The sequence below is a fragment of the Chanodichthys erythropterus genome, chromosome 11 (genome assembly GCF_024489055.1).
Source record: "Chanodichthys erythropterus isolate Z2021 chromosome 11, ASM2448905v1, whole genome shotgun sequence".
In the NCBI taxonomy this organism is placed as follows: domain Eukaryota; kingdom Metazoa; phylum Chordata; class Actinopteri; order Cypriniformes; family Xenocyprididae; genus Chanodichthys; species Chanodichthys erythropterus.
The window spans coordinates 9,264,030-9,288,149 of record NC_090231.1 but is presented as its reverse complement, the minus strand read 5'-3'; the positions used below and the strand labels follow the sequence as shown (position 1 = coordinate 9,288,149).

Below are 24,120 nucleotides of genomic sequence, written 5' to 3'. Positions count from 1 at the left end.
TTTAATGACATGACTGGGCTGGTGGACATTTTTGTCAGTGCAATTTTTAAAATTATACACTATGCACTGTAAAACCGAACAGTGAAATTAATTAAATTAAACGAGTTTGTTTCACTCAAATAATAATGAAAGTTCATTGTACTTAATAGAAAAAAGTTGCATGAACTCAAAATTTCATAGTGGTAAGCTGAACTTAATATGATTGAGTTGAGCTGCAGCAGATTTCTAATTCCCAGCATGCTTTGCGTCAGACCATATGCACATAACTGTTGAAATTAAGTGTTATTTTGTGTGTTTTTGCACAAGATTAACATATGGAGATATAAGTTAATGTTTAATGTTGTGTTATGTTGGGATTCAGGGGGGTGTGGTGAAGAGTAGAGCCTGTGGTTAGGTTTAGGATGAGCTGCAAAACATTTAAGACCACATATGTTGTTTGATTACATATATGCAAGTATAATGACTCTCTGATAATGTCTCTCTGATAGTTATGTGTTATTTGCTATGTGACATTTAACCAAGATCTGAATGTGATGTTTATGTAAATAAACTGTATGTAATTAACATTATGATGAGTTGGGAAAGGGATGCTGGTGATGGGATTGTTAGTGAGAGACACCCGTGCACCACACTGGCCTTGATCCGCTTCCATGGCTCTCAGCCCCGCCCCACTTGTCACAAAAAGTTTAAATTCTACCAACTTTAAAAAAATGAGTTAGTTTACTTAAAGGTGCTAAAGAGGATATTTTCGTCGACTGAGAAACCAAAGACTGTTAGTGAGTTTTTGAAATGAGCGCACGCGTAAGAACAACCCCCCCTCCTTTCTAGGGAACGCCTCCCAAAACTCGTGCACGAGTATTGGAACACGAGTGTTTATCACCGGCATTCGCTGTGTCGTGTTAGTGACTCATAATCTGCAGTTGTTACTCCTGTTTCCTGACAAAAACATTGCATGCGGCGCCTGTGGAGTGTGGAAAGTTACTGGAGCGCGCAGCCGCGCTCGTCTCTCACAAGGAACGTCACGGCAGTGATTGACAAGCCAGAGGGCCAATCGTTTATGCGATGATCGCGTAAACGATTGGCTGATGTTTTTAAGGCCCTACCTCGTGCACAGATGATGTATATTAATATTATTCCTTTCAGTGCACCTAATAAATAGGCTTTTATCAGTTAGTAAAGACAGTTTCAAGTAATATTGCAAAAATGTATACAACAAAACATCCTCTTTAGCACCTTTAAATGTTTTGAGGTAACAAGTTTCCTCAAATGTTTTGAGTATTCTGAACTTATTGGGTTTTACAGTGTGTTCATTAAGCAAAATATTACAATGTGCAGTATAGAATACAATATACAAACTGAGATTTCACATCAAATTTTGTTAATAGACCATGATGATATGATTTTTTTAAATAAATGAATTGCTAAATAAAACTAACAGCTCATCTCTTTTCAATTCACCAGCGCAGAACTCTGAACTACCTGCAGTAATGGACAGTGATGTGCTCGCCGAATATGCATACCAGTCTGGGCCGTCATACTTGAGTCTGATCCTGTTGGCTCTAACCGTGGGACTGTCCGGCAGTGTTTACCTCTGTGTGCTGCGGTACATTTGTACTGGCTGCTGCCAGCCTGTAGTTGTTGGACCTGAAGATGAGAGCATGTCAGGAGTTGTGTGATAGCAGCTATTGTTAAAAAGTGTGTCTGTCTTCATGACTGTGTTGGTTAGCTTGTGGCAACAACAAATCATATTTTTTTTTCATTCATTTGAAGGACATCAGAATGTTATTGTAAGATAGAATTTGTATAATACATTTCTTGTGACGTTCCTCATTTGTTAGTCACTTTACATAAACGCATCTGCTAAATGATTACTAATTTTACAGCCTGTATGTTGGCAGTAAAAGCATTCATTTAGCCTAGTCAGACATGTGATTATATGGATGATGCAAGGGCTGACTGAATGAGAGGGAGGGGTAAACCATTTTACCAGGCGTTGGATGCTCTGTCAATCAAGAGAAGTCCTTTTCACAAACCCTGTTTGCAATGGTATGACACAGTCCTCCATACAGTAACCCCTGTATACTTTCAATGAATGTAAAGAGCTTTTTAAAAACAAGGTCAAACAAATATGGAACCATTTATGTGAAAAAAATGTTTTGTCCACATAATTAATGTATTTTAAGTACTCTTTAAAGTGATCCAGAATTTTGTTTTTTATTAAGGATAAAGCGGTCCATGCAGTCATGCAGTGCTATTAAACATATTGGCAGAATTTCAACCATAATATGTTATTTACATGTCAACATCTCTCGTTTCATTAAGTAGGATGTTCCCTGGGGAAGTGATCAGTTGCCAAGGGCTACTGCTGGATCTAGTTGCCATGGAAATAATTGCATCTGCTTACCTCTAGATGGGGCTGTCACATCATCTGTTCAGAATGCCTATCTAGGCCTATTCAAAAAAATGCTGGATTACATCTTGTAGAAATACTTTTGTAGATCACTGTGTAGATCACAATGTTCTGTGTGTGTTCTAGTGTAAACACATTATGTTCTTTGCAAATGCACATGAATACCACAGCGTGAATAGATTTTTAGTAATTTTATAGTATTTTGTATTAATCGTAATTTTGCAGTGATGTACAAAACAGCTATTAAAAACCAGGTTTATTTATACAGTGTCATCATTTTTTTTTTAAAGTAGACTATACATGGCCATATTTGACTAGTTCAAATGAACTAGCTATTTATAAATAAAACGTTTCTCTCAAAACAATACATGTTCTCATGCTCCTCCCAAATGAAGTCGCAGGTTGATACCATTGTGGTTTTGCTCTTTAAACCACTTCCTCATACAGAAAGGTATGTTGATTGCTGTACTTCCCCTCAGAAACATTTCCTTTGCTTACCCCATGTTTGACTCTGACACTGTGTTTTAATGCTTTAGAGGTCACAGGTCATTGTTTTTGACCACTATTCATTTGTTCACTATAGTATTTATAAATCTAATAAAAGTTCAAGCAAAATTTGTCAATTGTTTATTTATCTAGTATCTTATTACTTGGGCACATGATGGCATTTGAGTGTTGAGTTATTTTATTTATAATGTCTTTTAATGATTTAATTGCCTAGTTAGTGTTTCATTAACAGATAATATATTATTTGTGGTATTTTAAACTAAAAAATAGCCTATATGTTCTCGCTGCTCTGCAAGTAGGCAAACAAAGAAAACACACTTTCTGATATTCATTTCATGTTGATGGGTGTCATAATATGGTGAAAAGCACAAGAAATTCATGTCAGTCATTTACACGTGAACAGACAAGGGCAAAAAGACGTGAAGCTGAAGCTGTAATGTGCTTCTGACACAGCTGGATGTAGTTTTCAGAATGACAGACATACGCGCATAAAAACAGGTTAAATCATAAGGTCATGAGATTTTCTATAAGGCATTTTCAGGGATGCAAACAGGTAAGGGGGGAAAAAGGTGAGAACATTGTGTGGAGCGGGGGCATGCTTCACACGATATGTTTTTTATAAAAATATATTTGATTTACATGCTCATTTGTAGTTACTTTAAGGGATTTTTTATTTATTTTTAATACCGTATATATATCACAAACTGTAATGCAGGATATTTAAGACAATATTGGCTGATTAGATGGCAATACTGAGCTAAACTGCAAACTGTTTGCCTTCTCTCTTCACCGTTCCCACATCTCAGACCTCAAATACATAAAATATTCCCCTTTAAAGACATTAGTTTTTAAAGTCAGAGTAAAGGAAACAATGTACAGTACTTATTGAAACAACCAAGTACCCTTGTAACACCCCCCACCCCCAAAAAAACACTTTCTCATTGGATCTATGCAAATCCCATAAGTGACCTATTTTGATCTCAAAAAGGTGAGTTGTCACTGAAAGGTGAGGAGTTTGCACCTATGATTTTTAACATATTTTTGAGCTTAAACTTCTGGGGCCGTATTCACAAAACATCCTAAGGCTAACTTGCTGATTTAGGAGTAACTTTTAAAAATATTGGGTGTGTCAGTCCTAATTTTACGAGTCCAAAATTTTTGCTCTAAAAGTATTTCACAAAGCATTTTAGCACTAAAACTAGCTCCTAAATCTGTGAAACATTAGGAATAGTCAAGAGGACTCCTAAGTCAATGACCAAACCACAAACAGTCCTAATCCATCCAAAGACACTGTACACCATTGAGGCAATAGCGATAGAGTCTTGGGTGCTGAACCTTTTCTTCATAAATGCAATACATTTTGATTTATAGATTGCCAAAAAAAAAAAAGTTAACAAATAAATAAATAAATATCGTCTGATTATCTGTGGCAATGGTTTTCATTGAATTGATTGAATCGAGTAAATAAAAAAAAAATTATATATATATATATATATATATATATATATATATATATATATATATATATAAAATTGATCTTTGAATGCAATGTTTATAGTTCTTTGCCACACACACAGGTTTGTATTGTTATCTTAGTGAGGACATTGCATAGACTTCAATTGATTTTATATCAGGTCAATGATATTTTACTACCCCTACTCCGAAACCTACCCATCACAGAAACATGTGCACTTCATTAGATTGAAATAAAAACCTCTTTTAGCTGAGATAAAACTAGTGAGGACCAGTCAATGTCCTCACTAGTGGGTTGTGAAAGTATTTCACAATATAAGTGAGGACATTTGGTCCTCACAAGTATAGTCAAAACACACGTTCGTTTTTGTGAATTGCGGGGATATTCCTTAGGTGTAATGGTTTTTATACTGTACAAACTGTATTTTTTACCCCTACCCATCACAGGAAACTGCACATTTTTACTTTCTCACAAAAACTCATTCTGTATTATTTATAAGCCTTTTTAAAAGTGGGGACATGAGGTAATGTCCTAATAAGTCACTTATTTTTGTAATACCTATGTCATACCCATGTCATTATACACATTTGTGTCCTGATATGTCACAAAAACGCGCGCACGCACACACCCACACCCACACAGAAATAATAATAACACCTGTTTCGAAATATGATTATTTGCAAATAGATTCTTACCCACAAAATGTAAGAATATTTCGACAGAGGTAGGCAACATTGCCTACACAGCCTTCACACCACGAGTAGCTCAGCCACTTCTCTGATTGGTTGATTTCCAAATACTTTGAATGCAAACAAGATCCTTGCACAAAACATTCTACTTAAATTACATAACATTAAATGTAAATAAAATAGCCTTTATATACTATGAAAACTTAAAATAGTTTTTATTCTACGAAAAGCCATGTCATTCATGAACTATTGATTTCCAAGCTGGATTCATGAGTCCCTAGCGGCTAATGATTGAACTGCAGTAAATCCGTGAGATTAGGATGTCAACTGGAAATACCAAAGTAAATAAAAAAGTTCATAGTTAAAAAAAAAAAAAAATATATATATATATATATATATATATATATATATATATATATATATATATATATATATATATATATATATATATATTTTTTTTTTTTTTTTTTTTAACTATGAACTTTTTTATTTACTTTGGTATTTCCAGTTGACATCCCATATATATATATATAATTATGTAATTTAATGTCTTATTCGTTATATTTATTCAAATGATTTTCAAAAGCAATCTCCAGGTTATTTCGTTTAAGGAACAACTGTCAAAAAAGAATCACAACAAGAGTTTAAGTTGAGAGTGGCAACGCTGTTTCCCACGATCGAGTGAACGCCGCTTGCTCTCGACCAATCAAACTCTAGCTCTTCGTTCACCTGATCACAGCGAAGCCATTTTGTCCTGAACGGCTCCGCCAGCGCATTCTTCACCAAAACCGGAATAACAGAGCTGACAGTTCGAACCGCAGCCATAGAGACAGCGACAGACAGGGGGGTTATCGCTACACCACCCCTCCTTTAGTCCCGAACAACTCGACGTCTCTAGGTGTCACCACGGACGGAACCGTGTCGTATACGCGGACTAAACGGGGACTTTAAGCGGGACGGAAGGGCAGAGAACCAGGCATCCGGTTAGACGCGCTGGCTCACCGGGCTGGAGTCCAACTTGAGCCGGACACTTTCAGCTGTCTTCGTCGGGATGCACGCTGGACTTCTTTTTAATGATATTTTTCATTCTTTTTGAAGACTATGTGCTATTTAGGAATAGCTTAGGCTCGCGCAGGATTGTTTTTGTTAGTAGTTGTCTAATATAAGAAAGCTGGAGCAGTAGTTCAAGCTCAGATGTGATTTATCTACTCAGCTGGCTGGGTAGATAGTTTAGATTGTTGATCGCTTAAATAGTTTGGTTACATAATACTTTTGTTTTGTTACCTGTATAGTTACATTGTTGCGTTAATCCATATTTCTTACCGCCTCTTTGCTACGTCTCTCATAGGGTTTGGTTTGTGTGTCTATGCATATTTCTCGCAAACAGAGTTCTTGAGTCTTGGTGCCAGTGTAATAGCAGGTTTATAAAGGCAAGAAAACCCACAGAACAGTTTTGCTTATCTGATCTCAGTATAGTCTGCTGGTGTTTCCCAGAATCAAGTTAAAAGGTCTTTATTGGTGAGGCTCAAGCTGGCTGACAGGTGATATTTTCTGCCTGAATCCTCTGAGCTGGCCTGACTGATAGCTATGACATTTTCCAACAGTTGTTTTGTATCTTCAGACTTCAATAATACCAGTATCTGCTCTTGCTGCCAATGCTGTATGAGTAATATTAGCTAACAAAAGTTCAGATCGCCCCTCCAAATTAGTTACGGCATATCTAGTTGTGACATTTTTACTAGTTAGGTCAACTTTTCCTTCCTTTTTTTATTGCAAGTGTATAAACTAGTGCCAGTTGACTTGGTGGCTGGTTCAAACATATCAAACTCAACAGTTTGTATCGAGTCTGTATTTTTGTAAAATTGTCCTATACTCGATCTTAGTGGAAATACACACGTCTGCAGTGAGATCAGGTCAAGTTTAGTGCTCGTTTTTCATATATCAGAGCTGAATAAAAATGTCAGGTCAGTCCATCACGGATCGCATTGCTGCAGCTCAGCACAGCATGACTGGATCAGCCATCAGCAAAGCCGTCTGCAAGGCCACAACGCATGAAGTCAGTGGACCCAAAAAGAAACACCTCGATTGTGAGTATGCCAAAAAAAAAATTCTTGTAATTGTATTTGCACAGTCTCTGCAGGTGTTCTTGGGTGCTCTTTTAAAAGCTCAAAGTCTTACTGCATGCCTGGCATGCAGTTCCACTAGCCTTGCACATCCTCAGCTGTCTGGACGCTAGTGATGAATTAGAACATGCTCGTGATGGGAATGCTGATCTGTCTTTGGATGCCGTCAGTTCAGCGTGTGTAACGTGGAGGTATATGGTCATTTACTGACTTTGTGGCCCATTTTATTTTTCTGTAATGATGTATGCGTTATTGCTGCAATGTTGAAGCGGCTTGTCATCTTACAATCAGCTTCAGTCTATTAATATGTGCTTCATAATGAGCAGCCACTTCTGCTTGAATCAGTGAATGTAGCTGTCAGGGATTCTGATGCATTGTGTTTGAAGTCAGGTGGTGTGTGTAATGTCTTCAGGTCTTGTGTGATCCCTCTTTTAACAGTCATCATCGAGACGGTGTGGGAGCGATGAAGGTCAATACAGGCGTGTGTGCAGTGAAGCATTGAGTCATTGATTCTTTTGATAAAAGCAGAGTTAATGCAGAATGCAGCATGTCCGTTTCATTTTCGCATAGTCAGTGAGCTGAAGTATTTGTACGACTTGTTTCTGACGTTTTAAACGCAGCTAGGTGCAAAATGCTTTTCATCAAGGGATTTCTTTTTAGACCTTTATCTGAGATTCCCTGATGGAATGAGGTGAGGCTGGCTGCTTCGGCACCTTTCGTGCTGTTAAACCACAGACGTTCTTGCAGCCATGAAAACGAAAAAGCCTGATTGGTTTGTTTTTGTGTTTTTGTCTTTGATTCATCAGTGTTTGCAGAACACAGCTTCATGTTTGGTCTGGATTTGTTTCCTGTGTCAGCCACCTGTTATGCGGCCCAGTATGGTAGACTGTGCCGATCTGCCAGCTTCATCGCTTCTGTTTTAATCTGCAAACACTGCATAACACAACACTGTATTTGTCGTAACTGTGACTCAACGCAGAATTACTGAAGGTTGAGTGTTGCTTACTTCCTCTTTTTGCTCAAAGCAGAGAAGTATTATATCCAGAAACATTTCCACATGACTTGTTTAAACCGGTTCTTAGAATTGGGGAATTTGTGAAGCCTGTCATATGTTGTTTTTCTGTTGTATCATAAAGACCATGTACGTCATAATTTATTAGGATGCACTGGTATATTGGCAAATTGGTTATTGGTGATTTTCTTTTAAATTTATGGATATTGGTTGATTTTGGTAATTTGTGACAGTTCACTTCCCCACTTTTTACATTTGCATTACTTTTGCCATCATCTAACTCTTTACTCACTCCCATGTCATCCAAGATGTTTAAATGTCTTTCTTTCCTCAGTTGAAACGAAATTAAGTTTTTTGAGGAAAACATTCCAGGATTTTTCTCCATATAGTGGATTTCACTGGGGTTCAGCGAGTTGAAGGTCTAAATTGCAGTTTCAACTACACGATCCCAGCCGAGGAATACGGGTCTTATCTAGCGAAACGATCGGTCATTTTCCAAAAAAAATAAAATAAATAAATAAAATAAAATAAATATATATATATATATATATATATATATATATATATCATGACACGAGATCTCGCAAGACTAAATTGTGGCGAAAAGCAGTATCGTGATAGTGTGAGGGTGAAATTAGGATATAATATGCCATCGCTTTGTTTACATTATGCTTCCACTGTTGTTTTGCTTTTTATAGACATAAAAAAAAAACATTTAATTCAGTTGGATAACGGTCGCTGCCGCTCCCTATTCACAGAGTAGGCCTATGCGCGATCGCGAAAGTGAAAATAAATGCGAGCGCGTATTCAAACGCGATGTCAATACACCGCATTTGAAAGCGGCTCCCTGATGCATGCAAATTTCCTCCAATATGAAAGCTATCTTAGGCTGGGCTGTGTAGTTGTAAGCATCTCTCAGCTCTGTATAATGCTTAAAGAAAAATTTGGTCTCTATTTGCACTTTGAATATTGAGAGAGTGCTTTGATTATGGTTGCACTTATTGATTACACTTAAGACTAAAAGAAAACTTTTTTTTTTATGGTAACACTTTACAATAAGGTTTCATTAGATAACATTAGTTAACTTTACATGAACTAAGGAAGAACAATACTAATACACTATTTTAGTTAGTTAATTTCAAAATTTACTAATACATTGTTAAAATCAAAAGTTGTATTTGTTAACATTATTTAATGCACTATCATGAACTAACCATGAATGACTATTTTTATATTTAACTAACATTAACAAAGATTAATAAATACTGTAGCAAATATATTGCTCATTGTTGATGTTGGTTAATACATTAATGTTAATAAATGAGACCTTATTGTAAAGTTTTACCATTTTTATTTATACTCTTTTTGTTTCTATAAACAATTTGTGGAAAGGAGTTCAGTTAGGAGGTCAAAAGTTGTAGAAGCTCATAAATCATGTAAGGTCTAAAGAGACTGAAATCATACAGAAGAGAAGTCAGTCAGTTGAGTTTGTGTCAAAACGTTTTACAGTGCTTGAGTACTGTTGTCTTTTACTGCATATGATAGTTCATACCAAGAAAGTAGAACTGAACTGAACTTACATTAATTACAGGATGATTAGTTAAAACATTTCAAATGCACCTGCAGATTATTTTTCTAATCATGTTTGAGGATTTCTTAAAAATAGTGTGTAAAAATCTCGTAACTCAATCTCGTGTCTCGTCTTGTCTCGTGAGCTACCTGTCTTGTCTCGTCACACCCCTAATAAATATATATATCTTGCACTGCTCTGCAATGTGCCACGCATTATGTAATCACGTTGGAAAGGTCACGCATGACTTAGGCAAAGTACTGATCCGGTGTTTACAAAGCAAACGTGCAAAGTAGGGGTGAACTTATCCTTTAAAAACACAACTGAATAACACTGTTAAATTAAATCTTTATGCAAATCTCAAAGAATATAGTAAATAGTACAATTTTAATGTATCAACTGTTTATTGGTTATTATTAGCCATAACTTTAAAAGAATTATTGGCTTATGTGTATCGGCCAGAATTGTAATTTTATTGCATCCCTATTGGTTATGTTTATTTATTGCTTTTTCATTCTGAAAAGCAGTCTGTGAGATTGGAAATTTATATAGCTGACAAAGACGTTAATCTGCCTTTTTTTCCCTCTCTCTCTTTTGAAGATTCTGTGTTTTATTATTTAGTTTTGTCCAGTTTGCATTCACTTTCCTGTTCTGTGCAAACAGCAGTAAAATTTTTACTGAGTCAACAAACAGATTTTGATCTCTGACCTCTTCGGAAGCAGTGAGTGGGTCACTAGCTTTTGGTAGAACTTGAGCTTATTGTACTGAACTGAGATCTGTGCTCAGTCTTACATTCTAACCAAGTAGCTAACTGGAGAATTGTTCCCAGATTGGAACAAATATTATACAGCTACAAGTAGGGCTGGGCGATATATCGAATGCTTTTGTCACGCGCATTTCGTCAGTAAAGCCGGTTCCCTGATTACCGCTAAATCGCCATCACCTGCTTTCAAATGGAGCAGTATTTAATAGACAGAGCCGTAGTTCATTGATAAGCCACGCAATATCGCGTTCAATATCAACGGCGATTCATATCGATATTGAACGCGATATTGCGTGGCTTATCATTCGATATATTGCCCAGCCCTAGCTACAAGTCTCAGCTTCATATTTCTCTGATTGACTTGTTTTAATGCAATTTTGGGGTGTCAGGTTGCATTGGATTTTATCAGTCCACTGGGAAACAATGTTGTTTACAAATTACTAAGCTGTTATTATGAAGGAAGAATTAATACTTTGCAAGCTTTGTAGCATCATATTTTGAGAACTATTCAATATATATTTTTTAAGAGTTAAATGCTAAATAAAAAAAAAAGCATTAATTTTAGCTAATGCCAGATAGCCCCTTCCTGTGGTGGGTGGACTTTGACCAAAATAAGGTACAATTTCCAACTAGTCGAGAAGTTTTAGATTTTTTTAATATATATATATATTAAAAAAATCTAAAACTTCTCGACTAGTTGGAAATTGTACCTTATTTTATATATATATATATATATATTAGTACTTTAAATTGGGCCGGTAGGCAGTACTTCTATATTTTAATCTGTAGCATACCCTCACTTTTTCTTGCGTACCAGCTCTTCTCACATATTGCCGGCGTTGTCGAGTTCCTATCCCCGCCACATCAATTAACAACAGAGCTCAAACTATTATTTTCAATTGCTATTATTTATTTATTTATTTTCAGATATAATATTACACTCAAATAAAAATGTCTAAACTCAAATGTTTGTATACAAAGTAATAAAATATTTCTATACAACTCAGTTGCAAATAAGGACGTTTTCATAAACGCTTGTCTTCATGACAAGTTTTCAAAGATTTTATATATATATATAATATATATATATATGAGGGCTGCGATGTAATGATAAAACGATTATCGCTGCATCTTCTTTTCTTTTTTTTTTCCTATACAGATTTTATTTTTTGTCACTGTGTGACTACTTGGTACTTTTAAAGTATTTGTAATGATCCATAATTAATTGCTCCCAATATCTTTTATTAATAAAGCAAATGGAAGTGATTTGGCAAGTCAACAGGAAGGTTACATTTGCCAGCATATGTCCCAGCATTGCAAAGTACCAACAGGAAAGGAAGCAGCATACTTGTAAAATAATACAGACTTCAGCATATTCTGAGTCACTAGCATTAAATAATAGACTTCTAACCAACATCCTCCTGTTATGTGCAATAAAATATTAATAATATAGCAATAACACAACTTGCATATTGTGGCTTGTCCAGGGTTGCATTTCCCAAAAGCATTGTAAGCCTAAGTTGATCGAAGAACGATTGCCACCAATGGTCTCTATGATCAATTTAGGCTTCCGATGCTTTTGAGGAATGCAGCCCAGGTCCTTTTCCCATTCAACTTCATAGGAGCCAAAGTGCTTCCATTCTCTAGCTTTTAATGCAGAGTACCGGTCAGATTTCTCGCTCAGCCATCATGGATCTCTTATGGTGCGTATCCACTGGCATGGAGCGAGCGGAGCAGAGCGAGCATTTTCAGTTCATTTCTATGGAAGTTGAGCTTCACGCTTGCCTGGGACATTTTCTTCACACACAGTATAAGTTGCCATCTGACATGTTTTCCCGCCCCCTTTTGATTCACAGGATATCTTTTTTTTTTTTTTTTTACTGTTGATTTATGGTTTAGGGTGTTACCATAGACATTGTTCTACCCTGCCCAAATAGTATTAATTTGATTTGTGCAGGTCTTAAAAAGCAGAACATTTGATTAAGATTCTTAAATGTTTAGTTCACCCAAAAAGGAAATTTGTCATTAAGTACTCACCCTCATGCTGTCCCAAACATGTAAGATGTTCATTCATCTTCAGAACACAAATTAAGATATTTTTGCTGAAATCCGAGAGGTTTCTGATAGGGCTGGGTATTGACACAATTTTCACGATTCGATTCGATTCGATTTCTATTCACATGCTTGTGATTCGATACAGATTATTTTGAATGTATATCAGATACAATACATGGGAAATTTTCTAGAGAAAAAAAAAAAATCAACTAATGCTGTAAACTACACATGGGAGTCAGTTTGTTCTACATTACTATAATTTTGAAGGTTAAAATTTAACTTATTTATATACAAACACTTAACTTGCACTCAATGTTTTTATATCATAAAGTTTAGAATTACATAATCAAATATTTCTACTCTAATTTGTTTTTTAAATCTAAACATTTAAATCGTGGTTGTCATGATTTATTCAAACATGAATTAAATATTGAAGAACATTAAAAATTATAATGAATATGTAACGGTGCATATATTTATCAGAATGCTGCTCTCTAGAGTTCACTTTTCTAGATAACTAATGAGTTGGTCACTGAATATGGTTTTTCTGAGGTAAATGTGACATTGCGTGACATTGTATACAAGCTGTTTTATTGACGTCTTTCCTTGGTTGAAACACTGAGCGATTTAATGTGACATGATATGGATTTCGGTAAGTTGTACTGTATCTTTTAACATACCTTTTTAGATGTTTATTCATGTTTATTTCACGCTGTAACTGGTATTAAAGTGGAGAGGATAAGTTCACATGCGCTCCGTGCTGCCACTTCTCTTTAACTGAGGCACTACAGCGATCTGTCACGTCACATTAAACAGCGCCAAAACGGTATTTGTTTTTTGAATTTCATAATAAGCTGCTAATCCTCTTACACTTTTAAAACCGTCCAAGATAATGAAACCATCCGCGATAGATTAACTAGTCATTTTGTACCTGCTCGTTACATGTGCGTCAGAACTGTTTACTCCTGCTAACATTCCCAGATTTATGCCAAGCGATTTCTAATGAACTCAATTTGACAGTATTATGACAATACTGTATGGCCTTTATATAAAATGTTTTATACGGTTGTAAGAATCTGAACGATCAGCCTGCAATAGTACAGACATTTCAAAGTAAGAGTCCCGGTGTATTTCGGGCTTGTTTATAATTAAGTCACACGCTAAGTTTTTTCTTTTTCCTTTGGGCATTATTGGTATTTTGGTTACACAATAAATTGTATTTAATTTGATTTCCATTTAATTCATAGTAAATTATTGTAGTCAACCCCACAGGAAGAAAAGACTAAGAAAATTATTTGACATATATTATTCAATTTATAAATTTGACTAGTAAAATCTGTGTCCCATTCACTGAGAGAGACACTATATGACAGCAAGGAGAACATAGGAAAATGTGAACCATTTAAATGCTGTAATTTTGCATAATTTACAATGCATAATAATGCATAATATTAGTTTAAATGTAATATGCTATGTAATTAAAATTAATTTCAATAAATAAAAATACTGTTAAAAATCACACATTATTTGTTTGTCACATGTAGTAGACCATTTTTGTGCCGTGGGTAATAGGAGGATTCTTCGCCCGGCTACCACCGCAAGTATATTTCAAACCTGTGGGAAGCACTGTAGTCGTAAGACTATCCAACTAGCAGCAGTCTGAATCTGGAGTCTGTCAGGGTTAAAGGTGAAGTGCTGCTGATTTTGAACAAGACAGCTGAAATGATGCTGTGCAGCAAAGACAAAACAGCCATTCTCAAACATGTCTTGGAAAATACCACCCAGCCTTTCAGTTTACAGATTACCCTTCGGGATGCTTTGTCCACTGTTTGCAGCCATCAGCTCCGCACGAGTAAACTGCTCCACAGATAAGTAGCTTTTACTTATTGTAATTTACTATTGTAATTTTGTGGATGATGGATGTTGTATTACTTGAGAAGCAAGCAAGGAGAAATGGAAGTTACGGTACTTTGACTGATAAAAGAGGATGCCTTTGAAGCACAGATTCAGTAATGGAGTTTTTTAGGAAGAGAAGCAGTTGATCAATGTTTGTTGAGCTTCATTCAGTGTGAGGACACAACTACACCACTTTAAGAGAGCTTACACATGCTGCATGACACATTGCTTCTGTTCCCTTCACGCTCATAGTGCTGATATGGCCTATTTATAGCTGCTGAGGGCCTTTGGCTCTGTTTGATAGCTTGTTTTGTACCTTATAAGAGCCCTTGGCTCCTCTTCTGACATCTCCTCTGCAAAACCTGGGACTTTATTTATGATGCATCTCAGAGGAGAGAATTCTCAGAGCTTTTTTTTTTTTCTCTCATGCCTATATAGTATGTGCAAAACTACATATTTTCACATTCAGATACATAACTATAACCTTTTATTGCACTGGAATATCACACTATCCTCACAAAAAAACAGACAAAGCAAAGAAGCATAATAATAGCTGAAAGTCTTAAGTCAGAGATTTTTTTTTTTAATGTTAAAGACAGTAAATTTGTTGGAGGAAAAAAATGGTTCTTTGGTGGCAAATATAGGTGCACAAATTAAAAGTATAGACTTTTAAGTCATACAAGTTATATATATAATTTAATATATATATATAATATATATATATAATTATTAGTTATTAGTTATTATGTATATATAATTTGCATTTATGCTTTAAAGGTTAGTCCACTTTTAAATACACTTTCCTGATAAATTTACTCACCCCCATGTCATCCGAGATGTTCATGTCTTTCTTTCGTCAGTCGAAAAGAAATTAAGGTTTTTTTGATGAAAAGATTCCAGGATTTTTCTCCATATAGTGGATTTCACTGTGCACCAAATGGTTCAAGGTCCAAGTGACAGTTTTAGTGCAGCTTCAAAGGGCTTTAAATGATACCAGATGAGGAATAAGAGTCTTATCTAACGAAACAATCGGTTTCGAAAAAAATACAACCGTTTATGCTTTATAAACAAAATATCGCCTTGAACGTACTTTCCGTTTCCGCATTCTTCATAACGCTTACGCTGAATGTTCTACGCCTTCCCTATTCTACTTACGGAACGAACACGGCGCCAGTTTCATTTTTTTTCCGTAAGTAGAATATGAGTAGAATTTTTTTTTTGAAAATTACAGATCGTTTCGCTAGATAAGACCCTTATTACTCATCTGGTATCGCTTAAAGCCCTTTGAAGCTGCACTGAAACTGCAATTTGGAACTTCAACCTGTTGGTAGCCGTTGAAATCCACTATATGGAGAAATATCCTGGAATGTCATTTTCATCAAAAACCTTAATTTCTTTTCGACTTATGAAAGAAAGACATGAACAACTTGGATGACATGGGGGTGAGTAAATTTATCAGGAAAAGTGTATTTAAAAGTGGACTAATCCTTTAGATAGGATAATAAATCAGATTATATCTGAATAGTACTTGCTTTCACTATCCAACAAGATGCTATTTCGGACATTAGACATTAATGCGTCAACATTCATGCTTAAAGACTTGCATTTGATTTTTCTATTTTTTTTTTAGTTTTCCTTGCCTGAAATGACATTTCTTGGGCATTGCGAGAAATAAAGGGCAGCTGATCTTATATATGATTGTATGGCTTTCTTTTGTCCTTTTTATTATAGTCTGGAGCTCTATAGAATTCTACAAGCTGAGCTCCCAAGTTGCTGATTAGTTACAAAGCTCTCCTGGTGAAAAAGAAAAGAGAGGGAGAGAAGGAGAAATATGGGAATGACATGTGAGGAATGGCTGCGGTATTCCACAGAACTGTGTCACTGAACTCACTGTTCAGGAATCCCATATAGGCCTTTTACAAAAATGTCCCCATCATCACATTTATGTTCCCTGAGCGCTGATCGAAGACCGACCTTGTCTCACCTCATTTCAGCCTGAATGTTAGAGGACCATCCACCAGATAAACATAATTTGCTTTTCTAGCACTTTGCAATCACAGCAACAAGGCCATCAACATGCATCTGGAAGGAAACGGAGGCAGAGCAAACAAGCTTACAAAAAGGAACCCAGCTACATTTAATAGAGGTCCCAGGTTCCCCAGACAGAGGGAGAACTGACGTTTATTTGGAGAAAAATTCTCCTTGCTGTTCTCCTTCAAGCTAGCTGAAGCAGTTAGCCGATAAAAGACTCTCTGTGCTCATTAAATTCAAAACGGTTTGCTGTTCTTATCTGCAGGTTAGAGAGGTTAGCATTTGTTTTTGAGAATATGCATTCCTGTAGCTCAGTGGTTAGAGCATGGCACTAGCAATGCCAAGGTCATGGGTTCGATCCCAGGGATTGCACATACTCAGATACAAATGTATAGTATAATGCAATGTAAGTCGCTTTGGATAAAAGCGTCTGCCAAATGCATAAATGTAAATGTAAATGTAAATGTGAGAATAGAGAAAAATCTGAAAAGGTTTGGAGGTCCTTTAATCTTAGTGATCAGCTTTGCCATGAAGGAAATCACAATCTTTTTGATATTTAGTGAAATTATTATTGTAATAAATCTCTTCATGCTCTTGCGTTGGAGGTCCATCTAGTCTTTAAACATGGCTGCACACGGCACAAATATTGGCAATACAAATATTATATTGATGGCGGGGTCACGATACAGTAGTATTTTATTTTTGTATTTATTGTGATTAGAACTGTAAAAATTAAATAAAAATTTAATAAAAAAAATTAAATATAACTTTGAACTAATTTCTCATTCATCTTCATTGAACTTCACTGCTTTGCGTGAACCATGGTACCACGTTTATTGTAGCAAAAAAACTTATGTAACCAGGTATATTGGCTCTCATTTACTAATAATTGTGTGGATTATTTCGTATTTGTGCGCACATAAATTTGATCTCGTTCTAATATTAGTGAATTTGTAGTATTCTAAATTCGCAGTCACGTGCATGAGGTTAGTCATTTGCATAAAACATGCCCAAACCATCTCCATATAAGGGCTTTCCACACAACCTTTACAGTCTTTCGTCACTCTCGTCAAACATGGCGCTCTCGCCAGATCCTCGATCAATGTATCTTTCTCAAAACCAGTTCAAACACAATAAACCTTTTATACAGACCCAGACTACAGACCTCTCATTAGCCAGCTGTGCATACTCGTAAATCTGTGTTATTCAGAGAAACCTTGCAGCTGAAGCTATAATGCAGCTTTTCTTATGTATTACTAATTTTATTATTAAAAATTAAATATAACTTCTTAACAAAATTATAAGGCTGCACAGAGTGTGGTTTTGGGTGTTCCTAAATTTTTTTTTCGTTAAATTTTGGGTAAATGTCAGTACAAATGTTTTTGGTGAATCATGATTTGTTTGTGAAAACATTTCTATGCAGATTTCACAAATTTGTGTGTGCGCAAGCTTAGTGAATGAGACCCATTGATTTTTTTTTTTTTTTTTTTTGTTGTCTGAGAATATTGTGCAATAACATATTGCAATACTTTGAAATGTCAATTCCCACTCCACCTCCAGTGCATAATGGGCAGCAGAGGGTCATGGAGAACTGACCTAGAGTCAGTGATTAGTACACTTGGAACAGGTAATTAGCATGGCAGCTGTGGCGGTTCAGAGGTGAGCACCAGCTACGGTCTTCTGGCTGACAGCTGGACAGACTGTCGGGCCACCTGGTCAATTTACTTCCTCGTGTACACACTCACACACACGAGAGGCTTCCTGCCAAACTTCCTGTGCCTCATCAAGGCTCAATCCTGATTAATTTGTAAGCCTGGGCACTGTGGAGAATAATCATGCTTTGAATCAAAAGTGCTTTAATTTGTAATTTTGTTCATTTTTTTCACTTTTGCATAGAGCTGGTTTTAAATCCAAACCAGTCTCCAGTCCACCGGCCAATTATGGCAGCAATGTGTGCTTTGGAAACTCAAAGATGTTTTGAACCTCTGTCAACTCTGACTGGTGGCAGGCGCAGCCCGGTATCAACATTTCCAAAGAGTTTTGTTGTCTTTCAGTCTAACAATACGACTTTGACACAGGCAGACAGAAAGTGTGTGACCTCATCGCTCAAAGACTCATCATTTGCTGCATTGCAGTGACATCATTGGGCCACCGCTTCCTTTCACCGCCTTTCTCTGATTCGATTCTCGCCATTGCACATCATTTCGTGCTCTGGTGCACACATCTCAGCACGGAACCGTGCAGGTGTGTGTGTTTGTAAGGGATAACATGGAAATGTGATTGTCTGTTTTAGTGAAAGACTGTCAGAAGCTCTATTTAAAGGCTCTGGTGTGAAACGCTGCCTGTTCTCCGTCTCTCTGGGAATCTACTTTTGTGAACTTAGTGTGTGACACTCAGAAGTATTGTAAAGGAGATAATTGGAGATTAGAATCATGTGCTATCGCTAACTACCTCATGATACAATACACGGCGTATCATACAATATGTCATGATTCAGTTCAGTACATTGCTTTGCATCGCAGTTTAGTTTGATTGGAATTGAAATAGGGATGAAACGGTTACCAGTTTGACGATAAACCACAATAAAATTCCTGACGCTTGCTTTTACAGTTTCATATTTTAATTATCATTAATTACGCTGAATTGCATTAAGCAAAATTAGCAACATTCTCACGCAGGTGCAGCATATGTTTTGTTTTGTGTGATAACATGGTGGAAGGCGTTTTATAGGTTTACAACTTTTGCAGTCGAGTGCTGAGGGAAATTATATGAATGAATTAATTATATAAATGTGTCTGCACAAAAATATGTAGATGCTTACCTGACCAAAGTAGTAGCTCTAACCAGACTGGGAAATTCCTGTTTAATAGCTAATGCTTATTTAGGCAACCTGCTTTTTTGGCTTAGTGAAAGTACACTTAATCAAAAATACTGATACATGGATTTAAAGTATTGATGCGATATTGCAAGAAAACATCCCTGATATGCAATGTCTGAAAGCTCTGATCCAAGGTGTAATCAACCATACAACCACATGCATTCCCTGTGCTTCAGATTGTCAGAGTGGGAGTTTCTTGCTCGCATTAACTCTGTTATTTGTGCCTCTCTCAGTCTTTCTCCGTTTAAGACAGTGGACTTTGTGATCAATACCACCAAATGTGTTCTGTTTTATCTGATTAAATCAGCACATATTCTCACTTAGGAGTTTTTCACTCTCGTTCTCTTTCCCTCCCCCTCTCTCCCAAAGGAGCCAATCAGCTCTCAGGCTCTCCTTCTGACCATCAGAAAACAAGCAAGACAGGAAAGGAGACTGAGCTCTGAGCAAAAGCCATGGTGCAGTTCAGTACTGGAGAGAGAGAGAGAGAGAGAAATGGGTGAAAACACTGTTGAACAGGCAGCCATCTCGTTACTCATCCCCCAACAGGCTTCAGTGTGTTTTTAATAGTAGTCACAGTATGTGAATATGCATTAATCTTGGGAAGAGATGCTGAATAGCTCAAGTGGAGTTGACTTGAATCTTCAGGATCGCAGAGATTTATTAATGCTCCTTGCAATACAATTACTATTGCTCAACCTAAGTGCTAAACTTTGGCACATAACTCGTTTGTGCTACAGGCATGAATGGTACCTCAAAACGTGCCCCCGTGTGCTATTACTTTTCTAAGTGATCAGTTTTTTCCCCTGGTGGGTGATACCACAGACATGACTGTAAGGAGGGACCTATATGTTATCTAGAGACTTGAATATCATTAGACTTTGGTATGGAATCTTTGGACTTGGGCCAGTAAACAGCCACCCAGAATAATCTAGTAACCACCTAGCAACCACCCACAACACCCTAGCAACTAGGGCTGGGTACTGCTACAGTATCTCCACATTCTTTTTTTTTTTTTTTGTATAAAAGAAATTCTTTCTCAGTTAAAGGCATAGTTCACCCAAGAATAAAAATTCTGTCATTTACTCACCCTCCTCTCATTCCATACCTGTAAGGTTTTCTGTCTTCTGAAGATATATTTTAGAAAAATGTCTATTATTTATTTATTTATTTTTTTTTAGTAAAAGTCAGTATAGGCTCAAATTGTTTTGACTTTCATTTCATCGTTTTAACAGTTTGTGTCAATTCATTCTTCAAAATATCTTTCTGTTCCAGAAAAGAGAGTCACACAGCTCAAACTATGCTGTTAACTCTCATTTATGTATTTGGCAGATACTGTTACAGGGTCCCTGCAGCTCCTTAAAAATCTTAATATGTCTTAAATTCATTTTGATCAAATTTAAGGCCATAGAAAGTCTTATATCTAAATGTTTATTGGTCTTAACTATCATTTTATAAGAGGTTTTAAATTTCACGATCCGGACTGTGTTTATTAAAGGTGCCGTAGAATGGAAAATTGAATTTACCTCGGCATAGTTGAATAACAAGAGTTCAGTACATGGAAATGACATACAGTGAGTCTCAAACTCCATTGTTTCCTCCTTCTTATGTAAATCTCATTTGTTTAAAAGACATCCCATCAAGGCGAATCTCAACATAACACCGACTGTTACGTAACAATATGTACGCCCCAATATTTGCATATGCCAGCCCATGTTCAAGGCATTACACAAGCCAGTATTAACGTCTGGATCTGTGCACAGCAGAATCATCAGACTAGGTAAGCAAGCAAGGACAATAGCGAAAAATGGCAGATGGAGCAATAATAACTGACATGATCCATGATATCATGAGATTTTTTTTTAGTGATATTTGTAAATTGTCTTTCTAAATGTTTCATTAGCATGTTGTTAATGTACTGTTAAATGTGGTTAAAGTTACCATCGTTTCTTACTGTATTCACGGTGACGAGAGCTGTCGTTGTTTTCATTATTAAACACTTGCAGTCTGTATAATTCATAAACACAACTTCATTCTTTATAAATCTCTCCAACGGTGTGTAATGTTAGCTTTAGCCACGGAGCACAGCTTCAAACTCATTCAGAATCAAATGTAAACATCCAAATAAACACTGTTTTTACGCGATTAGACATGCTGCATGACGAACACTTTGTAAAGATCCATTTTGAGGGTTATATTAGGTGTGTGAACTGTGTTTATGCTGTTTAAGGCAGTCACAAGCTCCAGGGGCGGGGAGCAAGAGGAATTAAAGGGGACGAAGCCTGAATTGATGCATACTTAATGATGCCCAAAATTAATTAACAAAAATCTATGGGGTATTTTGAGCTGAAACTTCACAGACACATTCAGGGGACACCTTAGACTTATATTACATCTTGTGAAAACGCGTTCTACGGCACCTTTAAACTTCTAAATGCTATTGGTCTATTGTCACAGAAAGGAAAGACTAAAACATTATTTAACACATCAATTCTTTATATATATATATTTATATTGTCGGCACAATAATCTGTTTATTGCCTTTCTTTAAATGGGTCAAAGACAAGACGTCGCCATTTTGGTATTTAGCACTGACAAATATGTTAAACTTGATAAATATTAATATTTTAATGCATTGTTAGATTGTTTCATTTGTGTTATTGATTCATTTAAGATGCCCATGAACAGAGAGAGTTTAAAGGCTCTGTAAAATGCCAAAACGTAAATGCAGACCTAATAGCTATTGTGGCACTCTTAAAGCCCATTCACACCAAGAACTAAAAATAATTATAACAAGAACTATATTAGCGTCCACACCAATGAACTATAACACTGTTCATTCTAAGCATGTACTGCAGTTTTGTCATCTGCCACAAAATGCTGAAGCTCTTTAAAGCAGGATGGATACTGATTGGCTGTCAGTGTTTTTATCGTTTATTAGCTGGAAAAAAAACGCACTGAAAGTGATTCCACGATATCGTTTCTCTGTGCCGTTATCTTTATAGTTGTGGACTCTACTATTCTTTTATATTTATAATGATTTTTTTTAAACTATATTTTTATAATTATAATGAATATTATAGTTATCATGCTTGGTTTGAACACGCCTTCAGCAAGGAACAGAGAAAGGTATGCAGGATTGTGATTGTCAGAATAATAGCTTACCATTGTTTCTGAACAGAGAGTCCCTCCTCACTGCGGTATGTCACAAGTTTAAGAGAGACCATTGAGGGGATTTTCCACCCAAAATACTCATCCTGATAATGTCATTTATGTAAGTAAACAAAAAGTATTCATAAATATAGCTGCAAGAAGTCATTTTTGGGGCCGAGCAAGTCAGAAACAAAGTGACAAGCTAAGCAGGCATCAGAAATGCTCCTGCCATGCTTGCTTAGCTTGTCACTTTGTTTCTGACTTGCTTGTAATCACAGTAGAATAAAATGCTTATCATTTTTCAACATCTGCTTCTGCCGTCATTTACTCAGGAATATTATTAAAACTAATTTAATGATACACACTAATACTAAAAACATTGCAATTATGGGAACAATGCAGGGCTGCACAATTATGACAAAAAACACATGTAATTGCGATTATTAATTACGATTATCACAATTTAAATTGAATCATGGTTTGAATAGCTTCATACCATTGTTTGAAGCAACTTCATGCCATATTTTCATTTGAAAATAAACTAATTTTCATTTGAAAATAAACTGAAAACACTCTTCCTGAAAAACTTGTATTGCTTTTCTATAGTATAAAGTCTCAAATGCCAACTATACATTGGTTTGGTTTCTTTATATAAAAAAGTAACAATATGCATGGCATCATAATGTTATACTAAAACTAAAATTAAGACTATGGAAAAAAAAAACAACCTCAAGATAACCTGTAGAAAACGCATCTTAAGCAAATAGAATAATGTAAGTGAATTTTTTTTTGTAATTGCGCCTTTGAACGATTATGTAATTGTGGCATTCGTAATTGTAATCACAATTAAAAATTTGATTAATGGCAAATTTCTCTCCCTTTTTGGCAAAATGTCATTCAGAGTAACAAACCATGGTCATTCAGTGTAATGGATATATTTATGTGAAAATTAAATGACATACTTATTCTGACCTGTAATTATTAAATTATATAAAAGAATATGTGATGACACTAAATTTTATTATATTTTAGATCACTTCCTTACAACATTTTCTTGCTGGCAAATGGGTAAAACCTAGTGGTGGAAGGATATTAGCAAAGTATAGAGATTTTAAAATGTACAATTAATTAGTATTTGAAGGCTGCACTGTGATCCCTTTTATAGAGTCTTTTAATAGGACATCAAATGAATTACATTTTAGTGGGTGTCTTCTGTAAATTATGGTAAAAAATGTATGAGTGTCATAATACTTTTATAAAGTTAAACAGGGCATATTCTAATGTACAGCTTTATTACACATTTATTTTTTGATGCATGAAACCCTGTTTTGTCTTTGACCCACATACATTATGAACAAATGAGCAAAATCCAATATAGAACAATCTATAGGCCTAATTTTTATGTGTTGATATATTAGTACATAAACCAATTTACCAAGGTATAGCTACATTTCACATGCATTCCCTGGGAATCCCTTGAGCTTAGAGTTGCTAGCACCATGCTTTATCGTTTGAGCTACAGGAATGATATTTAATTTCTATTTATTTAACAGACATAATAA

General features: G+C 35.8%; 1 protein-coding gene across 7 annotated transcripts in view; it reads left to right on the top strand.

Annotated features, from left to right (window-relative positions):
* The first annotated feature begins 5,810 nt into the window (after nucleotides 1–5,810).
* si:ch211-200p22.4 (phosphatidylinositol-binding clathrin assembly protein) overlaps nucleotides 5,811–24,120 on the top strand; it is a 77,421-nt gene continuing 59,111 nt past the window's right edge. For 2 of the 7 annotated variants that reach the window (XM_067401464.1, XM_067401461.1), the window contains exon 1: nucleotides 5,815–7,167. In XM_067401464.1, coding sequence (XP_067257565.1) covers nucleotides 7,038–7,167 — 130 coding nt within the window. In that variant the 5' untranslated portion in view covers nucleotides 5,815–7,037. Of the gene's footprint in view, nucleotides 7,395–24,120 lie in introns of all 7 variants that reach the window. The other 5 variants (XM_067401465.1, XM_067401462.1, XM_067401466.1 and 2 more) reach the window with 5 other exon arrangements.